This window comes from Oratosquilla oratoria, chromosome 34 (assembly GCF_046742065.1).
Source record: "Oratosquilla oratoria isolate Oo_2021 chromosome 34, ASM4674206v1, whole genome shotgun sequence".
In the NCBI taxonomy this organism is placed as follows: domain Eukaryota; kingdom Metazoa; phylum Arthropoda; class Malacostraca; order Stomatopoda; family Squillidae; genus Oratosquilla; species Oratosquilla oratoria.
In genome coordinates this window covers 24254670-24274669 of record NC_134810.1, presented here as the reverse complement: position 1 = coordinate 24274669, position 20000 = coordinate 24254670, and the positions used below count along the sequence as shown (strand labels likewise).

General features: G+C 45.8%; 1 protein-coding gene across 2 annotated transcripts in view; it reads right to left on the bottom strand.

Annotated features, from left to right (window-relative positions):
• The window catches only part of LOC143018115 (uncharacterized), a 494912-nt gene that overhangs the window by 356783 nt on the left and 118129 nt on the right, over window positions 1-20000 (bottom strand). For both annotated transcript variants that reach the window (XM_076173237.1, XM_076173238.1), the window contains exon 6: window positions 19949-20000. This exon is cut by the window's right edge and continues 23 nt beyond it. In XM_076173237.1, coding sequence (XP_076029352.1) covers window positions 19949-20000 — 52 coding nt within the window. The remainder of the gene's footprint in view (window positions 1-19948) is intronic.

The following is a 20000-nucleotide window of genomic DNA, read 5'->3' as shown; positions in this document are numbered from 1 at the left end:
CAGCCAAAGAGAGAAAAAGCCAAAGAGAGAAAAAGCCAAAGAGAGAAAAAGCCAAAGAGACAGCCAGCCAAAGAGACAGCCAGCCAAAGAGAGAAAAAGCCAAAGAGAGAAAAAGCCAAATAGAGAAAAAAAAACAGAGAGAAAAAGCCAAAGAGAAAACCCGAGAGAGAGGGAGAGCCATAGAGAAAGAGAGCCAAAGAGAAAGCCAAAGAGAAAGCCAAACAGAAAGCCAAATAGAAAGCCAGGAGAGAGAGAGAGAGAGAGAGAGAGAGAGAGAGAGAGGAGAGAGAGAGAGAGAGAGAGAGAGAGAGAGAGAGAGAGAGAGAGAGAGAGAGAGAGAGAGAGAGAGAGAGAGAGAGAGAGAGAGAGAGAGAGAGAGAGAGAGAGAGAGAGAGAGAGAGAGAGAAGAGGAGAGAAGAGGAGAGAAGAGGAGAGAAGAGGAGAGAAGAGGAGAGAAGAGGAGAGAAGAGGAGAGAAGAGGAGAGAAGAGGAGAGAAGAGGAGAGAAGAGGAGAGAAGAGGAGAGAAGAGGAGAGAAGAGGAGAGAAGAGGAGAGAAGAGGAGAGAAGAGAAGAGGAGAGACAGAGAGAGAGAGAGACAGAGAGACAGAGAGAGACAGAGTGACAGAGAGAGACAGAGAGAGACAGAGTGACAGAGAGAGACAGAGAGAGACAGAGTGACAGAGAGAGACAGAGAGAGACAGAGTGACAGAGAGAGAGCCCGAGAGAGAGCCCGAGAGAAAGCCCGAGAGAAAGCAAGATATATATATATATATATATATATATATATATATATATATATATATATATATATATATAGAGAGAGAGAGAGAGAGAGAGAGAGAGAGAGAGAGAGAGCCGGAGAGAGTCCAAGGCCAGCCCAAGGCAAATATAAAATTACCATTATCAGTGTAATTGCCCCCAAGTGTATTTCAGTCTCCTGATAAGACATCATTGGCATTCTTTGTAAATAACCCAAAATTTGAACGATTTAACTAAGTTTTATGACCTCGGTTATCTTCGCCAGTCAAAAGAACCACCACTCCTGACCCCCTAACCCCCATCTAACCCCTAACCCCTAATACTTTCCTAACCTTTAATACTCTCCTAACCCCCCACCCCCTCTAACCATCTCCCGGACAGAGAAAGTTAAATATATCTTTCGGTTCTCTTGTTTAAGTGTATTTTAATTTTAGGTTAAACGAATGGAGGGGGTGTCTAGTCCTTCTGCCACCAGGCGAGTTCACTCATCTGGAGGGAATCCTTCATTAAGCAGGAAAGGGTTAACAAGGACGCCAGCTGTGCAGCAGCTTCTTCTCCTTCTGCTTCCTCCTCTTCTCTTTCCTATTCTAATTCTGCTTCTTTTCTTTCTTTTCCCTCTTCTTCATATTCTCCTTCCTTTTCTTCTTATCGTCTTCCTCTCCTACCTCTTCCTTCTGTCTGCCTCCATTTCATCCTTTTTTCAATATTATATATATATATATATATATATATATATATATATATATTATATATATATATATACACGTGTATATTATATGCATATACATGAGATAACCCATGGTAGCCCATTTAGAGACGTCTCAGGAACGCCGTGGCTTAACGAAGAACTAAACGAAGGGAAATCTTGTCTCGAACAACGAAGAACCTCCAATGCAAAGCGGCTTCAGAAGTGGGTTCGAATCCCGCACTTTTCTCCGATTCCCAGAAGTGACCGTTCATCACCTGCCCCCAAACGGCAGACCCTAAAGCGCACAATAGGGCAAAGGTGACGGCTTCGGACGCAGATACTCAGCGCCTCCTGGTGTAGGCTCCTCACCTTTACCACATTCAGGCTTTTATCATCTGATAAGATTACATGTGGTATATCTGATAGCGAATGTTAAAAAAGCAAGACGCCCCTACGGACCCGAGTCGCGCAGTGTTCTTATAATAATGGACCTTTATTTTCTATTATTCCTTTCTTCTTCACTCCTTCAATCCTTCCTTGACCACCTCTGCGACTCCATCGCTTCGGTGAAGGACAGAAACTCTGGTTTTCAGCGACGAATTACTAAGACGAATAAAATTACATGACGGCACGTAGCGCCAAGAGTGCTAATGGCTGATAGAAATGATAATGATAATAATGAAGACAATAGTAATGATAATAACAACGATGATAATGGTAGTGATGATAATAATAATAATAATGATAATAATAATAATAGTGCTGATGATAATGCTAATAATAATGCTGATAATATTAATGCTGATAATAATAATGATAACAATAATGATGATAATAATAATAATGATAATGACGATGACGATGACGACGATGGCGACGGCGACGGCGGCGGCGGCGGCGGCGGCGACGACGATGACGATGACGATAGCTTCCTAAACACCGTTCTCTTTTCCATAATAAATTCGCTACCCATTCTTTCCCCTCTTCTCCAACAACCTCCTCTTGGATTCACGACTCTTTACAGCTCCTCTCCCTGCTCTCCCCCCCCCACTCTCACAACCACTATCCCCCACCATCCCCTTCTTCCTCCGCCTCGCTCCCCAAACCTTTCCCCTCGCCTCCCCCACTCTCCCCCGTCGCTTACCCCTACTCTCCTCTCCCTACCCTCTCCCCCCTCGCCGCTTCCCACCCGGACCCCCCACAAACTATTTCATATTTATCTTCCCCACCATCTACACCTCCTTCATCTTGAAGCCAGACACTTGCCAAATCGCTTCTCGAAGTCTTAAGGAGGGTGGCCGAACGTTAGGTAAACACTCAAGAGGGGGATGGGGGGAGGGGGGGCTAAGAGGGGGGGGAAGGGGAGGGGAACCTCGTATTTTCGCACCACAAGACAACAACGGGAAGTGTCAACAACCAATAGGAATGCCGAAGACGAGTCACTGGCCAATCAGAAATGCGGAAGATGGCAATGGACATTGGTGATTGGTCAGAGCGTCTGTGTGAGGAAATGTGATGTTTTGTGCTTTCTCCTCGCTTCGCTGCTCTTTTGATGAAGTCTGAGAAGAAAGAGGAAGAGAAGGTGGAGGAGGAGGAGGAAGTGAGGGCGAGGAAGAAGGGGAGGAGGAGGAGGAGGAGGAGGAGGAGGAGGATGACGTTGAGGATGAGGAGGATGAGGATGAGGAGGATAAAAAGGAGGATGGGGAGGAAGAGGACGAAAAGAAAGAGGATAACAATGAGGAGGAAGGGGAGAAAGAGGAAGAGGAGTAATAGGGAGAGGAAGATAAAGAAAAGGATGAACGAGCAGTGGAGTTGGAGGTGGAGGTAAAATTGGAGGTGGAGTTGCATTTGGAGGTGGAGTTGGTGTTGGACGTCTTTGGTAGAGAAAAAGTTAAGGCTAAGGCTGATGCATTGGAATATTTTGAAAACCAAAATTTAAACTAAACCAAACATTCCCAAAGAAACACAAGGAGAGAAAACGCAATATTACAAGTGTGTGTGTGTGTGTGTGTGTGTGTGTGTGTGTGTGTGTGTGTGTGTGTGTGTGTGTGTGTGTGTGTGTGTGTGTGTGTGTGTGTGTGTGTGTGTGTGTGTGTGTGTGTGCGTGCATGCGCGTGTGCGCACTCTCAATTTAAATTCAAGTAGTAAAATATTACAAGAAGAGCCTTCTTGCGGCTGAAGCAGTCAACGAACCACCTGTGCCCTGAGTGCTAGGGCCTCTGGGAGTCATCAATGGTCACTGGGATAGAACTTGAGTCCTCTGAGGTAATCTTGAAGACACGAAGCCACAATCACCACAAAAACAGAGATAGATGGATACAAATAAAAAATAAATAAATAGATAAATAAATGTAAAACTAATAAATAATAAAATAAACAAATTGGTGAATAATTAAATGAATTTAATCTTATAGATAGATAAAGGTTAAAAAAAAAAAAAAACCACACACATTGAGGAAAAAAAATGGAATGTGGAAGGAGGTATAGAGGACCGGAGGTGGGGAGCAAATGTGAGAGGGAGGGAGAGGGGCAGGGTGGGTGATGGGGAAGACGAGGAAGGAGAGGCTGAGGTAGTAAGAGGAGGAGGAAGTGAAGAGGGAGACAGCGGGGAGGAGGGAGGAAAAGTAGAAGGAAGAGGAGGAGGAGGAAGAGGAGGAGGAGGAAGAGGAGGAGGAGGAAGAGGAGGAGGAGGAAGAGGAGGAGGGAGGAAGAGTAGGACGAAGAGGAGTAGGAGGAGGAGCATGAGGAGCAGATGGAGCAGGAGCAACAGCAGGATGAGGATGAGGATAAGGATAAGCAGGAGAAAGAGGAAGAGGAGGAGGACGAGGAGGTGGAAGGGAAGATGAAGAGGATAAGGAGGAGGAGGAGGAAGAGAAGGAAGTGCAGGAGGAGGAAGAGCAGGAGGAGGAGGAGGAGGAGGAGGAGGAGGAGGAGGAGGAGGAGGAGGAGGAGGAGGAGGAGGAGGAGGAGGAGGAGGAGGAGGAGGAGGAGGAGGAGGAGGAGGAAGCGAACCGAGGTACAGACGAGGCACCTATTAGTGGGAATGAGATGAAGGCAATCCCAGAGGCGCGAATTCCCGGGGCAGGGGCAGGGGCAGGGGCAGGGGCAGGGGCTGGGGGGAAAGAGTGGCGAGGATGAGAGGAGGAAAGAGTGGGAGGGAGAAGGTGGGAGAGGGTGGGAGAAGATAGGAGAAGCGAGAGAATGTGGGAAAAGTGGGAAAAGTGGGATAGGGCGGGAGAGGGAGAGAGAGGGCGGGGTAGGATGGGAGAGGATTGGATACGGTGGGAGAGGATGGGCTACGGTGGGAGAGAGCGGGAGTCGGTGGGGAAGGGTGAGAGATGGTGGGAGAGAGTGGGAGATGGTGTGAGAGGAAAAGAAACGACAGGAGAGAACGGGAAAGGACAGTTTAGGAGTGAGAGGTGGGGGAGGGGGAGAGATGATGACTAGGCCTGGAAAAGGGTTTTAGAAAGTAAAGAGAGTGAGAGCTAGAGTGTGTGCGTGGGAGGGCATGGGAAAGTGTGAGAGGGCAGGAGAGGGCGGAAGAGGGCTGGGAAGGGCAAGAGAGGATGACTAGGGCTGGAGAAGGGATTTAGAGAGTGAAGAGAGCGAGAGAGAGCTAGAGTGTGTGCGTTGGAGGGCATGGGAAGGTGGGAGGGGGTTGGGGGGTGGGAGGGGGCGGGAGGGAAACGGGAGGGGGAAGGGGAGGGAGGGGAGGGGAGGGGTGGGGAGGGGAGGGAGAGGGTGGGGGACAAGTTAAGTGGGAAAGGAGGGATTAGGAAAAAACAAAGGTGAAGGAGGGAGAGGATGGAGAAACAAGTAAGAGAGTAGGAAGAGTAGGAGGGAGTAGGAGGGAATAGGAAGGAGTTGAAGAGGGTATAAAGGAATAGTAAGGAGTCAGAGGGACTATGAGAGAGTCAGGGGAAGTAAAAGGGAGAAAGAGGAGAAGGGAGTAAGTGGGAGTAAGTGGGAGTAAAAAGGAGGTAAGAGGGAGTAGAGATGGAACACGAACGTGTATGAGGGAGTAAGAGGGATTAGGAGGTAGTGAGGGGAAATGATTAAAAGGGAGTAATAAGGAAAAGAGGGAGATAGGAGGAAGAAATGATGATAAAGGAAGAGGAGGATCATTAGGGAAAGGGGGGGAAGAGGGGACGTCTCACGGATCATTACAACTGAGGCAATGGAAGTGTGGGAGGAAAGGAGGGAAGGGTCCTGAGGGGGGAGGGAGGGGTGGGGGTGAATTGGGAAGAGAGCAGAGGTCAAGGAAGGATTGTGAGACCGAAAGGAGGTCACTGAGACGGAAGGATGTGGAACTGGTTGTGGTGTGATTTTTTTTTTTTTTTTTTTTTTTTTTTTGACATCTTACTTTCTTCGGTGGAGAAGGATTTCGTCTTTCCTTTTTTTCCCTTTTTCTTGAAGACGATTTGTATTGGAAAATGAACACGTCTTGTGGGGATTTTATTTATTTTTTTATTCTTACTTTTTTCAAGGATAGCTTAGATGTTTGACTATTGCCTTTCTTAGTTTCTCTTCCTTTTTCATGAGTATTTCTTTTGGGAATTAGAATACTTTTTATTTTTTTTCAAGAGGGGTTATAAGAAGATAAAAACATTGGAAAGGAAGATTTCGGCTTTTTTTTTTTCTCTTGGAAACTGGACTGCTTTTTTGGAAGAGGGATGGGGAAAAGAAGAAAATGAAAGCATGGAATTGGCTATCCTAAAATAAAGTATTCACGTCATTCCAATTTCTAAGAGATAAGAAGGAGGAGGAAGGGAGGAGTAGGAGGAGGAAGAACAGGAGGAAGAGGAGGAGGAAAAGAAAGAGTAAGAAAGAGGAGGAAAAGAAAGAGTAAGGAGGAGGAGGAGGAAGAGGAGGAGTAGGAAGATGAAGAGGAAGAAGAGGAAGAGGAGGAGGAAAAGAAAGAGGAAGGAGGAGGAGGAGGAAAAGGAAGAGAAAGAGAAAGAGGAAGAGGAGAATTTGAAGGCTGAGGGTGAGGTTGAGCTGGAGTTGGAGATGAAAATGGAGATGGAGGTTTTTGAGGGGAAGGTGGCTGAAGGGGAGCTTGTGTGGATCGCAGATATGGTGATGGAGGTTGAGAACAGAAATCGTAGAGGTTAAAGAGGAAAAAGTTGTGCCTGGACAAGAGAAATAAAGAAAAAGAAAGAATGAAAGGAAAAAGGAAAAAGAGAAAGAAAAAAGAAGATAAAGATAGAAAGGAAGGAAAAAAAAAATCCAGTAAGAAATCTAATTTTGGCGGAACCTTCCGGGGGCTGGCGTCCGGGAGATTCCGTCCGGTTGCAAGGGTCCGTTAGTAAGCGTCCGCGAGCTGGCTTCCAGAGCTACGATACCTTGGCCGTGGGACACAGAGAGCCACTGGATGGTCCTTTGGCCAACAGCGACATCGCTACTGAGGAACCAACGATGAGTACCTGATCCTTGGGGTGGTCCTCCAAGAAAGACGTCGGAGACCGTCCCCTCCCCACCACTCATCTTCAAATTCCATGAGTCCTGTACCCTTCACCAGAAGGTGCGGTCCCAAGGGGTTGGCATTTGGTGTCCACACCGGGGTCCAAGACATTTATTTATCATCTTTCACCCCTCTTCCTCTCCCTCTTCCTCCTCTTCCTCCTCCTCCTCCTCCTCTCCTCCTCCTCTTCCTCCCCTCCTCCTCCTCCTCCCCTCCTCTTCTTCTCTTCCTCCTCCTCCTCCTCCTATCAGCTGGTGACATAAAAACAGTCCGGTTCAACACAAATGACATTCCAACACTTCTTTCCAGAAAGCCCGAGGACCATTGCCTGCTTCCATGGGGCTGCGGACACAATGTCAGTGAAAGTCGAGACAACAATTATCATCATTATTATTCCTACTGTCGAGTAAAGTTTGAGGATCCTACCTGTCTCTCGAGTTTACGAACGAGTTTAGCTTCGCGAGTTTGTGCGAGTTTAACTGAGCAAGTTTAACGGCGTGAGAAACTCTCACAGCCAATGCCTTCACTCCCAGGCTATGAAGTCACACTGTAGAGCCTTTATTCTGACTAGCAACAGACGGGTCAGTTTTTTTTTGTTTTTTTTTGTCGGCAACCTGGATGGTTTCAGTGCACCCTCTACTGACCAGAGTCACACGGCGATTTTTTCTTTACAATCAGAGGCTATCCTCCACATACACAAAAAAACTAGAAAAACATACACATACACACAAAACACATACGCACACACGCACATACATACGCGCGCACACACACACACACACACACACACACACACACACACACACGCACGCACGCACGCACGCACACACACACACACACACACACAAATGTACATAAATATATTAATAAATATACATGCATATATATACATAAACATATACATGCATGGACACACACACGGATATATACACAAATATATACACCAACATACATATACATACATAAACATAAACATATACTGGACACATTATCTGTTGACAGGTTAATCTAACTTGACAGCTTAAACCACCAAAGCAAAAGGATTAAAAAAATCTGCGTGACTGTCAGAGGCATACTCGCTTAATCCAGACAGTTCCAGCGTGGGATTTAATCCGCCATGTAAGAAGGTTAGTTCGAGGTCAAAAGATCATACCTACAGCTGACAGATGGCTCGGGTCAGTCAGCTCAGGATCTTCTGTCTCCGTTTCCCTTTGTCAATACAAGCTGCGAGAGGATTGCGGAGAGCTAAAACTGTATTGATATAAACTAAATTTAAGACTGCTTGTGCGTGCGTACGCTTGTATACATGGTTATGCATATGCGTGCGTGTATATTTTCGTGCATACGTTTGTGTTATATGCTTTCACGAAATCTACGAGTTACCTCACATTCTAATTAACTCGCCTTTACTTCCTCAGATACCTTATGCTTCTAGCATAATTACTAAATCTAATTACCTACCTTCTAGGTCTTGTTCTATGGCTTTAATTAGAATATACATGAATCTAGTAACAGTAACTACACCATTAGCTCTTCCATTGTAGACGATGGTAATAATTATTATCTTATTCTGACTGTCGCCAGGTGATTTTATTCTTATGTGAAAAACGCCCCATAGATGAAGATTTAGGGGGAGGAGGAGGAGGAAGAGGAGGAGGAAGTGGAGGAGGAAGAGGAGGAGGAGGAGGAGGAGGAAAAGGAGGAGGAGGAGATGGAGAAGGAGCAGGAAGAGGAAGAAGAGTGGGAAGAGTGGGAAGAGGAGGAAGAGGAGAAACAAGAGGAGGAAGAGTAGGAGGAGGAGGAGGAAATGAAGGAGGAGACGGAGGAGGAGCAGGAAGAGGATGAAGAGGGGGAATAGAAGGATGAGGAGAAGCAAGAGGAGGAGGAAGAGTAGGAAGAGGAGGAGGACGAGGAAGAGGAGGAGGAAGAAGAGGAGGAGGAAGAGTAGGAAGAGGAGGAGGAGGAGGAAGAGGAGGAGGAAGAAGAGGAAAAGGAGGTTCTGGTATTGCCCAGGTCGACGATATGCAAGCGAAAGGTAATCGATACTGCTAAGGAGGTGTGGAGGTATGGAGGTGTGGGGGTATGGAGGTAATCGCCGAGCTGAATGTGGAGACACGAGGAGCCAGCCTGGAGGTGATTATGAAGCTGAATGTACAAGCATGGAGGTGAAACGTGGAGGTGAATGTGGAGGTATGGAAGTGTGGTGTGGAGTTTCGGTGTAAAGGTTAATATGTACCTAAACATAGAGGAACATGTGTGTTGTGTAAGTGACTAAGTGAACATGGAGGGGCCGAGGCGCCATTTTGGAGGTAAACGTATGGGTGAATATGAAGGGCGAGGTATGTTTTTGAGGGTGAATATGGAGGAACGGAGGGATAGGGTGGGTGCCAGTGGAAGGAGTTAAGGTTTGGAGGAACTGTGTTGGAGGGAAGTGCAGTCTTGGAGGAAAGAAGGGAGAGAGGGGGTGGGAACATATGTGGTTTGTAGGTGACTAAGTGAACATGGAGGGGACGAGGCACCATTTTGGGGTTAAACGTATGGGTGAATATGAAGGGCGAGGTATGGTTTTGAGGGTAAATATGGAGGAATGGAGGGATAGGGTGAGTGCAAGTGGAAGGAGTTAAGGTTTGGAGGAACTGTATTGGAGGGAAGTGCAGTCTTGGAGGAAAGAAGAGAGAGAGGGTCAAATTAGGAGGAAGCAAAGCAATGGAATGAAGCCTCGTAAAGGAGAAGCAGCAGAAGGTCAACTTGGAGGAAGGAGAAATGTGGAGAAAGAAGGAAAGAGAACCTGTTTTAAGAAAATACCCAACAGCAAAATTATTTCATCTTATTTTCAATTTTTTTTTTCATACCCAAAGCATTTGCTTTAAACATCCAAAGGTAAGACAATTTTTACTTTTTTAGATAACGGATTTTTTTTTTTTTTTTTGGGGGGGGGGTACCCAAAGGCATTTTTTTTATACCCAAGGACAGATTTATTTTTAATACGCAAAAATATATATATATATTTTTTTAAATACTCAAAGGCAAGAGAACCTCTTTTTGGAAATACTCACGAGAACCACCTGGTGGCGTAATCGGAGGCGTGCTAGTCTCGCATTCGCTTAGCTATGGGTTCGAATACCGCACTCCTGTCCGGTTCCTAGCAGCGACTACTATCTTCCCCGACAGTCCAAGCATATAGGGCAAAGGTGACTGTTTCGTACGTAGTTATGCGCCTTTTGGCACAGGATCCTCACTTTTTTCACTAAGTGAATCACAGTAATTTTTTTGAAAACACCCAAAGGCAAAGGAACTTTTTGGAAATACCCAAACGAGGCAAAATAATTTTTTCCAAAAATTTTCAAATTTTTGCATTTCCGTTCCAAAGGTCCAGATTGTGATTAGTCTGATCACATATCCATACATCAAGAGCTAAAGAATTTTAAAGGGTTTATCAAAGTTTTCTTGCTTCTCTTCCTTCTTCTCTTCCTGAGATGCAACTTTTCATTCCATTCCCCCCTCCTCCTCGTCCTCTTCCTCTTTCCTCTCCTCTTACTCCTCCTCCTCTTTCCCTTCCTTTTACTCCTCCTTTTTCCCCTCCTCTTACTCCTCCTCTTTCCCTCATCTTACTCCTCATCTTACTCCTCCTCCTCTTTCTCCTCCTTCCTCTTTCCTCTCCTCCTCTTTCCCCTCCTCCTAAGAGTCTTTTTTTACCTCCCTTATCCTTCCCCCTTTCTCTCCTCCTCCTCCTCTTTCTCCCCCTCTTCTACCTCCTATGAGCCTTACCTTTCCTTATCCTTCCTCCTCTTTCTCCTTCTCCTCCCAAGGGCCTTTCATTCCCTTTTGCATCCTTTCTCACTCTTCCTCCTCTTACTCCTCCTCCTCCTCCTCTCGAAAACTTTTCTTATATTTTCTTATACTTTCTCACTCCTCTTCCCTCTCCTTCTCCACCTCCTGAAATACAACCTTTCCTTCTCTTCCTCCTCCTTCCTCTCTCCTCCTCCTCCCTAGAGACTTTCCTTCCCTTCCTTATCCTTTCTCCCTCCTCTTCCTCCTCCTCCTATTCCTCCTCCTCTTCCTCCCCTGCTCCTCCTCCTAATCTTAGTTTAAGCTTTCACCATTATTCACTATTTGTGCAGTTAGACTGTCTGCCGCCATACAATTTTATCAATACAATCCCCGCCACCACCACCACTATCACCAAGCAGAGAAAGAGTATTCTATACGAAGGGAAAGCTTGGGGTCAATAAAGGTCAAATCTATATAAATAAAAACCACAAACACGACCATAAACATGATTTTTTGTTATTTGGAGTCAAACAACTTTATTCAGCTGAGGGATATAGGTTCGCCCTAACCCCTCTCCTACTCCTCTTTTCCACTAACCATTGATTTAACCTCCCTTTAACCTCTTTCCTCTCGACATCACTCCAATAACTCCCATCTCCAACCGACCATCATTTCTATTCAATTCTCTTTTTTTTTTCTCCATAGTTTTATCACCAATTCCCGATATCTCTGCTCGAATTTCATCCACACCAGTCCATCTTCACCCATGGCGCACCTCCACAACAATCCTCCACATACTTCCACTTCCTTCTCCACCTTCCTTTCGTCTATCATACGAGGGGGGAGGAGAGGAGGGAGAGTGGGAGGAATGGGGGAGGGGGAGAGACAGGGGAGAAGGGGTGGGAGAGAGTGATGGGAGAGAGAAGGGGAGAAGAGGTGAGAGGGGGGAAGAATGGGGAGATAGGAAGAATGGGGAAAGTGGGAAGAAAGAGTGGAGAGAGGGGGAAATCGGGAAGAGGGGAAGATAAAGAGGAAAAGAGGAGGAGAGATGGGGAAGGAAAAGAGATGGAGGAAAAGGGAGGTGGAAAGGGAGGTGGAAAGGGAGGAATAGTGGAAGATTGGTTAAGAAGGGGAAAGAAGGGAGAGGGACGAGAGTACGACGGTCAGTGGTTGGGGAATGACAGAAAAAAGGGAGAGAGGGAGAGACAGATATGAAGAAAAGTCATAGAGATATGAAAGCAAAGGGGAAAAAGAAGACGGCTAAAAAGGAGAGGGAGAGGGAGAGGGAGAGAGCGGAGGCGAGGGAGAGAGACAGAGAGAAGGAGAGGGAGAAGGAAAGGGAGAGAGAGGGAAAGAGGGAGTGGGAAGAGAAAGATAGAGATTGGGAAGAAAAAGAGAGAGGAGAGAGAGAGAGAAAGGGAGAGAGAGAGAGAGAGAGATATATAGATAGATAGATAGATAGATAGATGGATAGATGGATAGATGGATAGATGGATAGATGGATAGATGGATGGATAGATAGATAGATAGATAGATAGAGAGAGAGAATGAAGTAATGGAAACTAAAAGTAAAGGCCAACAAAACCAACACATGAATTACGGAAGAAGAAATAAGGGAAAGAGGATACAAATAGGAAAGATGCAAAATGGCGATAAAAGAATGGACGGAAGGGAACGAGTAGAAGGTACAAACTGGCAAAAGAAAGAATGAGAGAAATTAAAGAATGAAAAGGAATGAAATAGAAAACAGGAGAAAACATGACGAATGGGAGAGAATGGACGTAAAAGAAAGGAGAAAATGCGAGTCGCAGAAGGGGAGATAAAGGATAGAGAATGAGGAGAAATAGATGTTGGAGAACATGGTATTGAGAATTGGAATGGAAGACCGAAAGAGACTTAGAGAGGAAGATTGTATGACGTCACCGATAACCAGCGTTTCTCTCCTGGGAGAAAATATCGCTCCGAGGAAGTGTTGGAGTCAGAGGTGGAAAGAGAGAGAGATAAAGAGAGCCGAAGAGAGAAAGGAAGGAGAGGTGAAGATAAAAATGATCAGTAATCTTTTTCCAGTGGAGATGAGTTGCCGATGAAGAGGAGATGATAACTGATAAGGGATTTGGAAAGATACGGATCGGACAAGAAATGAAAATTTACTAAAATTGAAGAAAAGAAAGAAGAAAGGTGAAGTGGTACGTGGAATGGAGGGGGGTGGTGGTGGTGGTGGTGGTGGTGGTGGTGGTTGAGGTGGTGGAGTGGTAGAGCGTCGTGGTGGGGCTTGTGGCTATTACGGCATTTGATGTCGGAGGGACAGACGGAAATTGAACCAGTGGATCTGTTGGATTTGGTGCAAGGCACTGACCCTACTAATGGTGCCAGGATCTGATGATGGTGCCAGGATCTGATGATGGTGCCAGCGATGGTGCAAATTGTATTTAGCCTCTACTGGAGGCACTGGTGGTAGTATTAGTGGTGGTAGTGGTAGTTTTGGGGGTGGTAATTGTGGGGGGGGTTGTAACTATGGTGTTGGGGGTTGTGGTATGATGATATTAGTGGAAGTGGTGGTAGTAGAAGTGGTGGGAGTAGTAGTGGTGGTGATAGTTGTGATGGTGGTGTTGGTGGTAGTTGTGATTAAAGCTATAGCATTTGTAGTTGTGGTAGTAGTTAGCGCTGTTTATGATAGTGATTGTAGTGAGGAGTGTAGTGGTTGTGATAGTGGTGGTAGTAGTTTATTTGTGGTGGTAGTTTTAACGGTGGTGGTATCTAGACAGTGAGGGTTATGATAAAGATGATGTCATGGTAGTTCTTATGATAATGATAGAAATGGTATCAGCGGTAATTATGGGGGTGGTAGTTGCAGTATTGGTGCCAACAGTACTAATGGGAAAGTCACTGGTGCCAATAATTCTACACCAAGTCATGCACCATCAAATATCCGATGCCTGACATCTTGTATGACATATCTTCCCTTGTCATGGCATAGTGGAAGGAAAGCTCAGACCCCACGTGCAAGCTCAGATTAAACGAGAATGAAATATCGAAATAGAATAATAAAACAAACAAAAATATAAGTAAAGAATAGATAAATAAACGGAAAAATCCAGTCACAGCATCACACTAAACGTTTGCAATACCAATGTATCAGCGCTGCGAGAGGATTCACAAAAATAGAAATACAGGTGAATTACATTTCATAAGCAATAATAGCATCTCATCTAAAAGACTATGCATACATACATATATATATATATATATATATATATATATATATATATATATATATATATATATATACACACACATATGATCAAAATAGAAAAAAATCATTCGAGGGATTGATAGAGTTGTCATCTACACCTCATGCAGGTAATTCTTGGTCCCAACCGGTCCCAACTGGGCCCAACCGGTCCCATCTGCTTCAAACTGGTAGTACCTGGTCCCACCTGGTTTAAACTGGTACCACCTGTTCCCACCCGGTTCAAACTGGTGTCAACCGGTTCTAAATGATCTCGATATGATCTCAATAGAAAAAAATAATGAAAAATAGAATTCAAATATTAATTTCCAACGACGATTCTTCAGGTAAGTACGTTAAAAAAAAACTTTTTCTTCTTCTAAATGACAATCAGAAGGCGTGAACAAGCTCAGGGACGAAGCGTGACATTTCCTCTGCTATCTCAGATAAGGGAAGATAGTGAACAGATTAGTGTCTTATCCCAAGGCTTACTACCATGTGGAAAAAAAAATACATTAAAATCCTGGCGGGTTAAGTGAGTCGAGAGAAAACTTAACTAAAATGAGTTATCCGCCTTCCGACCCAGAAGGTAACCCGCATCTTATCCGTCATTAGGCAGAGTCTCGAGAAACTACTTCGTCTTCATCCTGGCTGAGTTCTTCCTCCGCGTGTCGACAGTTAACCTTTTCACGAAGATTTTTCTATTTCTTATTCTTGAAGAAATTTTCACTTCCTAGGCTCACCTTCCATTTACCTGCTCCATGACCTAGATAGGATATTGAACGGCGGATAATGGTGGTGGTGATAGTGGTGGTAGTGACGACACGACGACGACGACGACGACGCCGACGACGATGACGACGACAACGACGATGACGACGACGATGATGATTAATGATGATGATTAATGATGGTGATGGTGATAATGATGGTGATAATGATGGTGATAATGATGGTGATAATGATGGTGATGGTGATGGTGATGGTGATGGTGATGGTGATGGTGATGGTGATGGTGATGGTGATGGTGATGGTGATGGTGATGGTGATGGTGATGGTGATGGTGATGGTGATGGTGATGGTGATGACGATGACGATGACGATGACGATGACGACGACAACGACGATGATGATGATGATATGAAGACAATCTACAGATAACGGTCACCGTTACTTATTACAGTGACGGCGAAGATTATGACCATGATGACTGTATATTCATATAAACTATGCAGGAATCTATTGTCGTCGACTACTCGTCATAAACTTTCATTCACCGAACACGAATCACCAACTTCATCTTGATACCAAGACACTAAACTCACTAGGTGTTCTACATCCCACACTCACTCATCCACTCACTCACTCATTCCACTAGATCTTGATCCACTATATGATTTTTCCACCAACGGGAAGCCTCTCCACGTCCTCCATACAAACTGACTCATCTAATCCACCTTCACCTCCACTTCCACCTCCACATCGTCTATCCACCTCCTTCGAGGTTCACCTTTGTGTCTCATTCCCAATGATGTATCTACTATCACTTTTGTTGGCATTCTATAAGACCATAAGAATGAAGGAGCCTGCAAGAGACCATAAGGCCTACGCTAGGCAGTTCCATGTCCATTACCACCTATTATCCCCATCCATAAGGTTGTCTAACCTTTTCTTAAAACAACCGATAGTTTCAGGGCTTTTTGTGTTCATCACACTTGAACAAATTACACAGCACAAACGTATCACGAAGGCAGCCATAAGAGCGGAACGTAACTTCTTGACGCTCAATAATCAGACTCTACAATTGTTTTTTATCTCACAGTACTTACCAGATGACGAGTGAAATCTGCACGCTAACGACTCGTAATGATTTTAAAAGAGTTTCTTTTGGCTTGTTCTTGCAAAACCGTCCAATATAACTGGCCATAATTGAGGATGATGTAGACGATATGGATCGTTGCGGTAGATTGGCAACGTTTACAACAACCAAGAGGATGATGTGAGTAAACTTAAGAATTACGAAGAAATGAAAAAAAAGTTTAAAGAGAAATTTTTATCCGATTAAGCATTTATTTGACTTATTGTTAGTTATACCCAACGTTAGTGAGCCCAGCATTCGTTAGTGATACCCAATGTTAGTGAGCCCAACATTCGTTAGTGATACCCAGTAACCGTGTTCTGTTTTTCGTTAGTGTGTCACTGTTAGTGTTTCACTGTTAGTGGTTTTAGTAGCAATCCCGCAGAGGCCTAGTTTCATGCAAGTTCCTTTAGTTTAAGACAGCGTCCTTAAAGTAAGACTGAAAATTAGTTTCCGTTTTGTACACAACGCATACTCGCGAACTCTTCCCTCATAAATATAATTGGCTCGCACACTCACGCAACCACACTTCCTTGCTCTAACCCCCTCTTCTTCTTCTTCTTCTTCTTCTTCCTCCTCCTCCTCTTCTTCCTCCTCCTCCTCTTCTTCCTCCTTTTTTTCTTCCTCCTCCTCTTCTTCCTCCTCTTCTTCTTCTTCTTCCTCCTCCTCTTCTTCCTCCTCCTCCTCCTCCTCCTCCTCCTCTTATTCCTCCTCGTTCTCCTCCTCCTCCTCCTCCTCCTCCTTGCTTCATTTTCCCCTCTCTTCCCCACCTTCCTCTTCCTCCCCTCCTCCTCCTCCTTTCGTCGTCCTCCTATCTTTCTTTCCCTCCCTCTTCCTCTTCTTCCTCCTCTTCCTCCTCCTCCTCTTCTCATTCTTTCCTTCTTACTCCCCCCTCTTTCCCTCCTTCCCCTACCTTTTCCTAACCCCCTCCTCTCTTTCTTCCCTCTCCCTCCCTCCTTCTTCCTTTCCCTCTATTTTCTTCATCTCTCTTTATCCTCACTGTCTTCTTTCTTTTCCTCTCTCTCTCTCTTCCTCCTTGTCTCTTTATTCCCTCTCTTCCTTCTTCTTTCCTTCTTTCTTCCTTCCCTTGTTCCTCCCATCACCTCCCTTCTTCCATCTTTCTTCCCTCTTTAATCCTTCACTCTCTCTTCCTCTTTCTCTTCTTTCTTTTCTCTCCCTCACACTATTGATCTCTCTCCCTTTCCTTATCTCAAATCCTATTCTTAGTTTTCTCTTTTCTCCAATTTCTTTCATACCATTCCCCATTTCTCTTTCATTTTTATCAGCTTCTCTCCTTTTCTCCTTCTATCTCTTCCCTCCTCTCTTTTCACACTTCATTTTTATTCCTTTTCCTGCCTATATCTTTCTTCTCATACATAAATCATACTGCATGCATTCTTGCGAGCGCACACGCGCACACACACACACACACACACACACACACACACACACACACACACACACACACACACACACACACACACACGCGCGCGCGCGCGCGCGCATTACCAAACCAGTCTGCGTCACTGGAGGGGATGAATGGCAATCCTAATATTAAAGGTTAGAAACAAAAAAAAAAAAAATGGAGGAAGGGGTTTTAACCCCCCCCTCCCCCTCCCCCTCTGCCCTCGACTCCTGTCTTTCGGCACGTCAGTCGCCAAGTCGTCAAACGCGATGATTGGATGTGGTTCAAGTCTATGATGAGATTATGATTGTTCCTGGAGGTTGTTACCATTAGGTGGTGGGGGTTCTTTTGTGGGAGGCAATGCGACGATGGAGGATGGAGGATGGGGGATGGGGGATGGGGGAAGGGGGATTGGGGGATTGGGGTATGGGGGATAGGGTGTAGGGGATGGGGATGAGAGGGAAGGGGTGGGTGACGCGGGGAGAGGGTAGGGAGGGGAAGGAGGGGAGGGGGAGGAATGGAGGGGAAGAGGGAGGGTGGGTGTTGTTAGACGGGGAGATGGAGACAAACGGGATGGTGAGATGGGGGATGGAAGATGGGGAGAGGTGAGATGGGGAGGGGAGAGGGGGAGAGAGGGGAGAGAGGGGAGGAGAGGGGACGGGGAGAGAGGGGAGGAGAGGGGAAGGGGAGAGAGGGGAGGGGAGTGGAAGGGGGAGAGTGGAAGGGGAGAATGAAAGGGGAAGGGGAGAATGAAAGGGGAGTGGGGGCGAGAGGGGGAGAGAGAGAGAGGGAAGGAGAGAGAGAGGGAAGGAGAGAGGGAAGGAGAGAGGGAAGGAGAGAGGGAAGGAGAGAGGGAAGGAGAGAGGGAAGGAGAGGGGAGAGGGGAGAGAGGGGGGAGAGGGGAGAGAGGGGAGGAGAGGGGAAGGGGAGAGGGGAAGGGGAGAGGGGGAGGGAAGAGGGGGAGGGGAGAGAGGGGGAGGGGAGAGGGGGAGGGGAGAGGGGGAGGGAAAAGGGGGAGGGGAAAAGGGGGAGGGGAAAAGGGGGAGGGGAAAAGGGGGAGGGGAAAAGGGGGAGGGGAGAGAGGGGGAGGGGAGAGAGGGGGAGGGGAGAGAGGGGAGGGGTACGGAGAGGGGAGAGGGAAGGAGAGGGGAGGGCGAAGGAGAGGTGAGGGGGGAGGGAGAGGGGAGGGGGAAGGAGAGGGGAGGGGGAAGGAGAGCGGGAGGGGGAATGAGAGGGGAAGGGGGGAGAGGAGAGGGGAGGGGGAGAGGGAGGAGAGGGGAGGGGGGAAGGAGAGGGTAGAGGGGAGGAAGGAGAGGGGAGAGGGGGGAGGTTAAGGAGAGGGGAGAGGGGAAGGAGAGGGGAGAGGGGAAGGAGAGGGGAGAGGGGAAGGAGAGGAGAGGGGAGGAAGAAGAGGGGAGGGGAGGAAGGAGAGGGGGAGGGGAAGAAGGAGAGGGGGAGGGGAAGAAGGAGAGGGGAGGGGGGAAGGAGAGGGGAGGGGGGAAGGAGAGGGGAGGGGGGAAGGAGAGGGGAGGGGGGAAGGAGAGGGGAGGGGGGAAGGAGAGGGGAGGGGGGAAGGAGAGGGGAGGGGAGAAGAGGAGGAAAGGGGGAAGGAGAGGGGAGGGGGAAGGAGAGGGGAGGGGAAGGAGAGGGGAGAGGGAGAGGGGGGAGTTGGATAGGGGGATTAGGGGTGAGGGGGCTGATGGGAGGGAAATGATCGGGTCGTAGAACTGCAGCGTGATTGTTTGGTCTAAAAATAAACGCCCAGCGCCCACGCCTCCCCCTTTCCCCCTTTCCCCCTCCCCCTTCCCTCTCTCCCCCCCAGTCTATTTTGGGCTCGTCCGGGTTGAGAGTGGGCTGTTGCTCAGTCCCTAATTACTTGGGATTGAACACCACCAGCTTAGTGGTGGTGTTCAATGTGAACAATTTTGTTCACACTGCAAACGACTTTATTTCATGTCATTTCTATTTGCATTATTATCTGCATGATGCTAATTACATTAAGGCATGATATATTACATTATATGTATCATATACTGTATATGTACCAAACTCTATATATGTATTGCGTTATCACTTTATATTATTTATTATATGTTATATATTATATATATCATATATTATAACATATTATATATTATATTATATATCATATTAGATATTACATATATACTATATTATATCGTATTATATTATATATCTTTATATTGTATTATATACTATATCAAATATTGCTTCATATATTATATATCATACCACTTTATATCATACTATATTATATCACTGTATATGATATCATATTTATGTATCTAATATCATTATTTCTTATTTCTATATCATTATTTCTTTTTATGTATTTTTGTCTCAGTAAATGATCTACGGATGCCACTCAAGTAATAGAATTTTGTCAAACAAGTCAATGCTGAGAATATTCGAGTCGTAAGTTTATTCGTATAGATCAAAGCCTGCGGGAAATCTAGGAAAATTTCTGTCATTAGTTTGGTCAAGCGTGTCCTTCACATTCACTAAAAACTAAAAAGAAAACTTACTAACCATTTGTGTTACACTAAATAAATGTTTGCAAAAACAATCATAATAATGAAATAAAAAATGAATAAATAAATAAATAAATAAATAAGTAAATAAATAAATATATAATTCCTTGTTAAGTGACTGAACGAGGTTAATCATTGCACCGCGTTAGGCAATTCCCAAGAGTGAGTAAGCGATCGGCCAATTAGAAAGCAGGATTTGCCTTATGGGATCTAATTCCGACCTTGCGATTGGTGGACGGGGAAGCGAGCCAGGACGACACGGACGCGAAATCA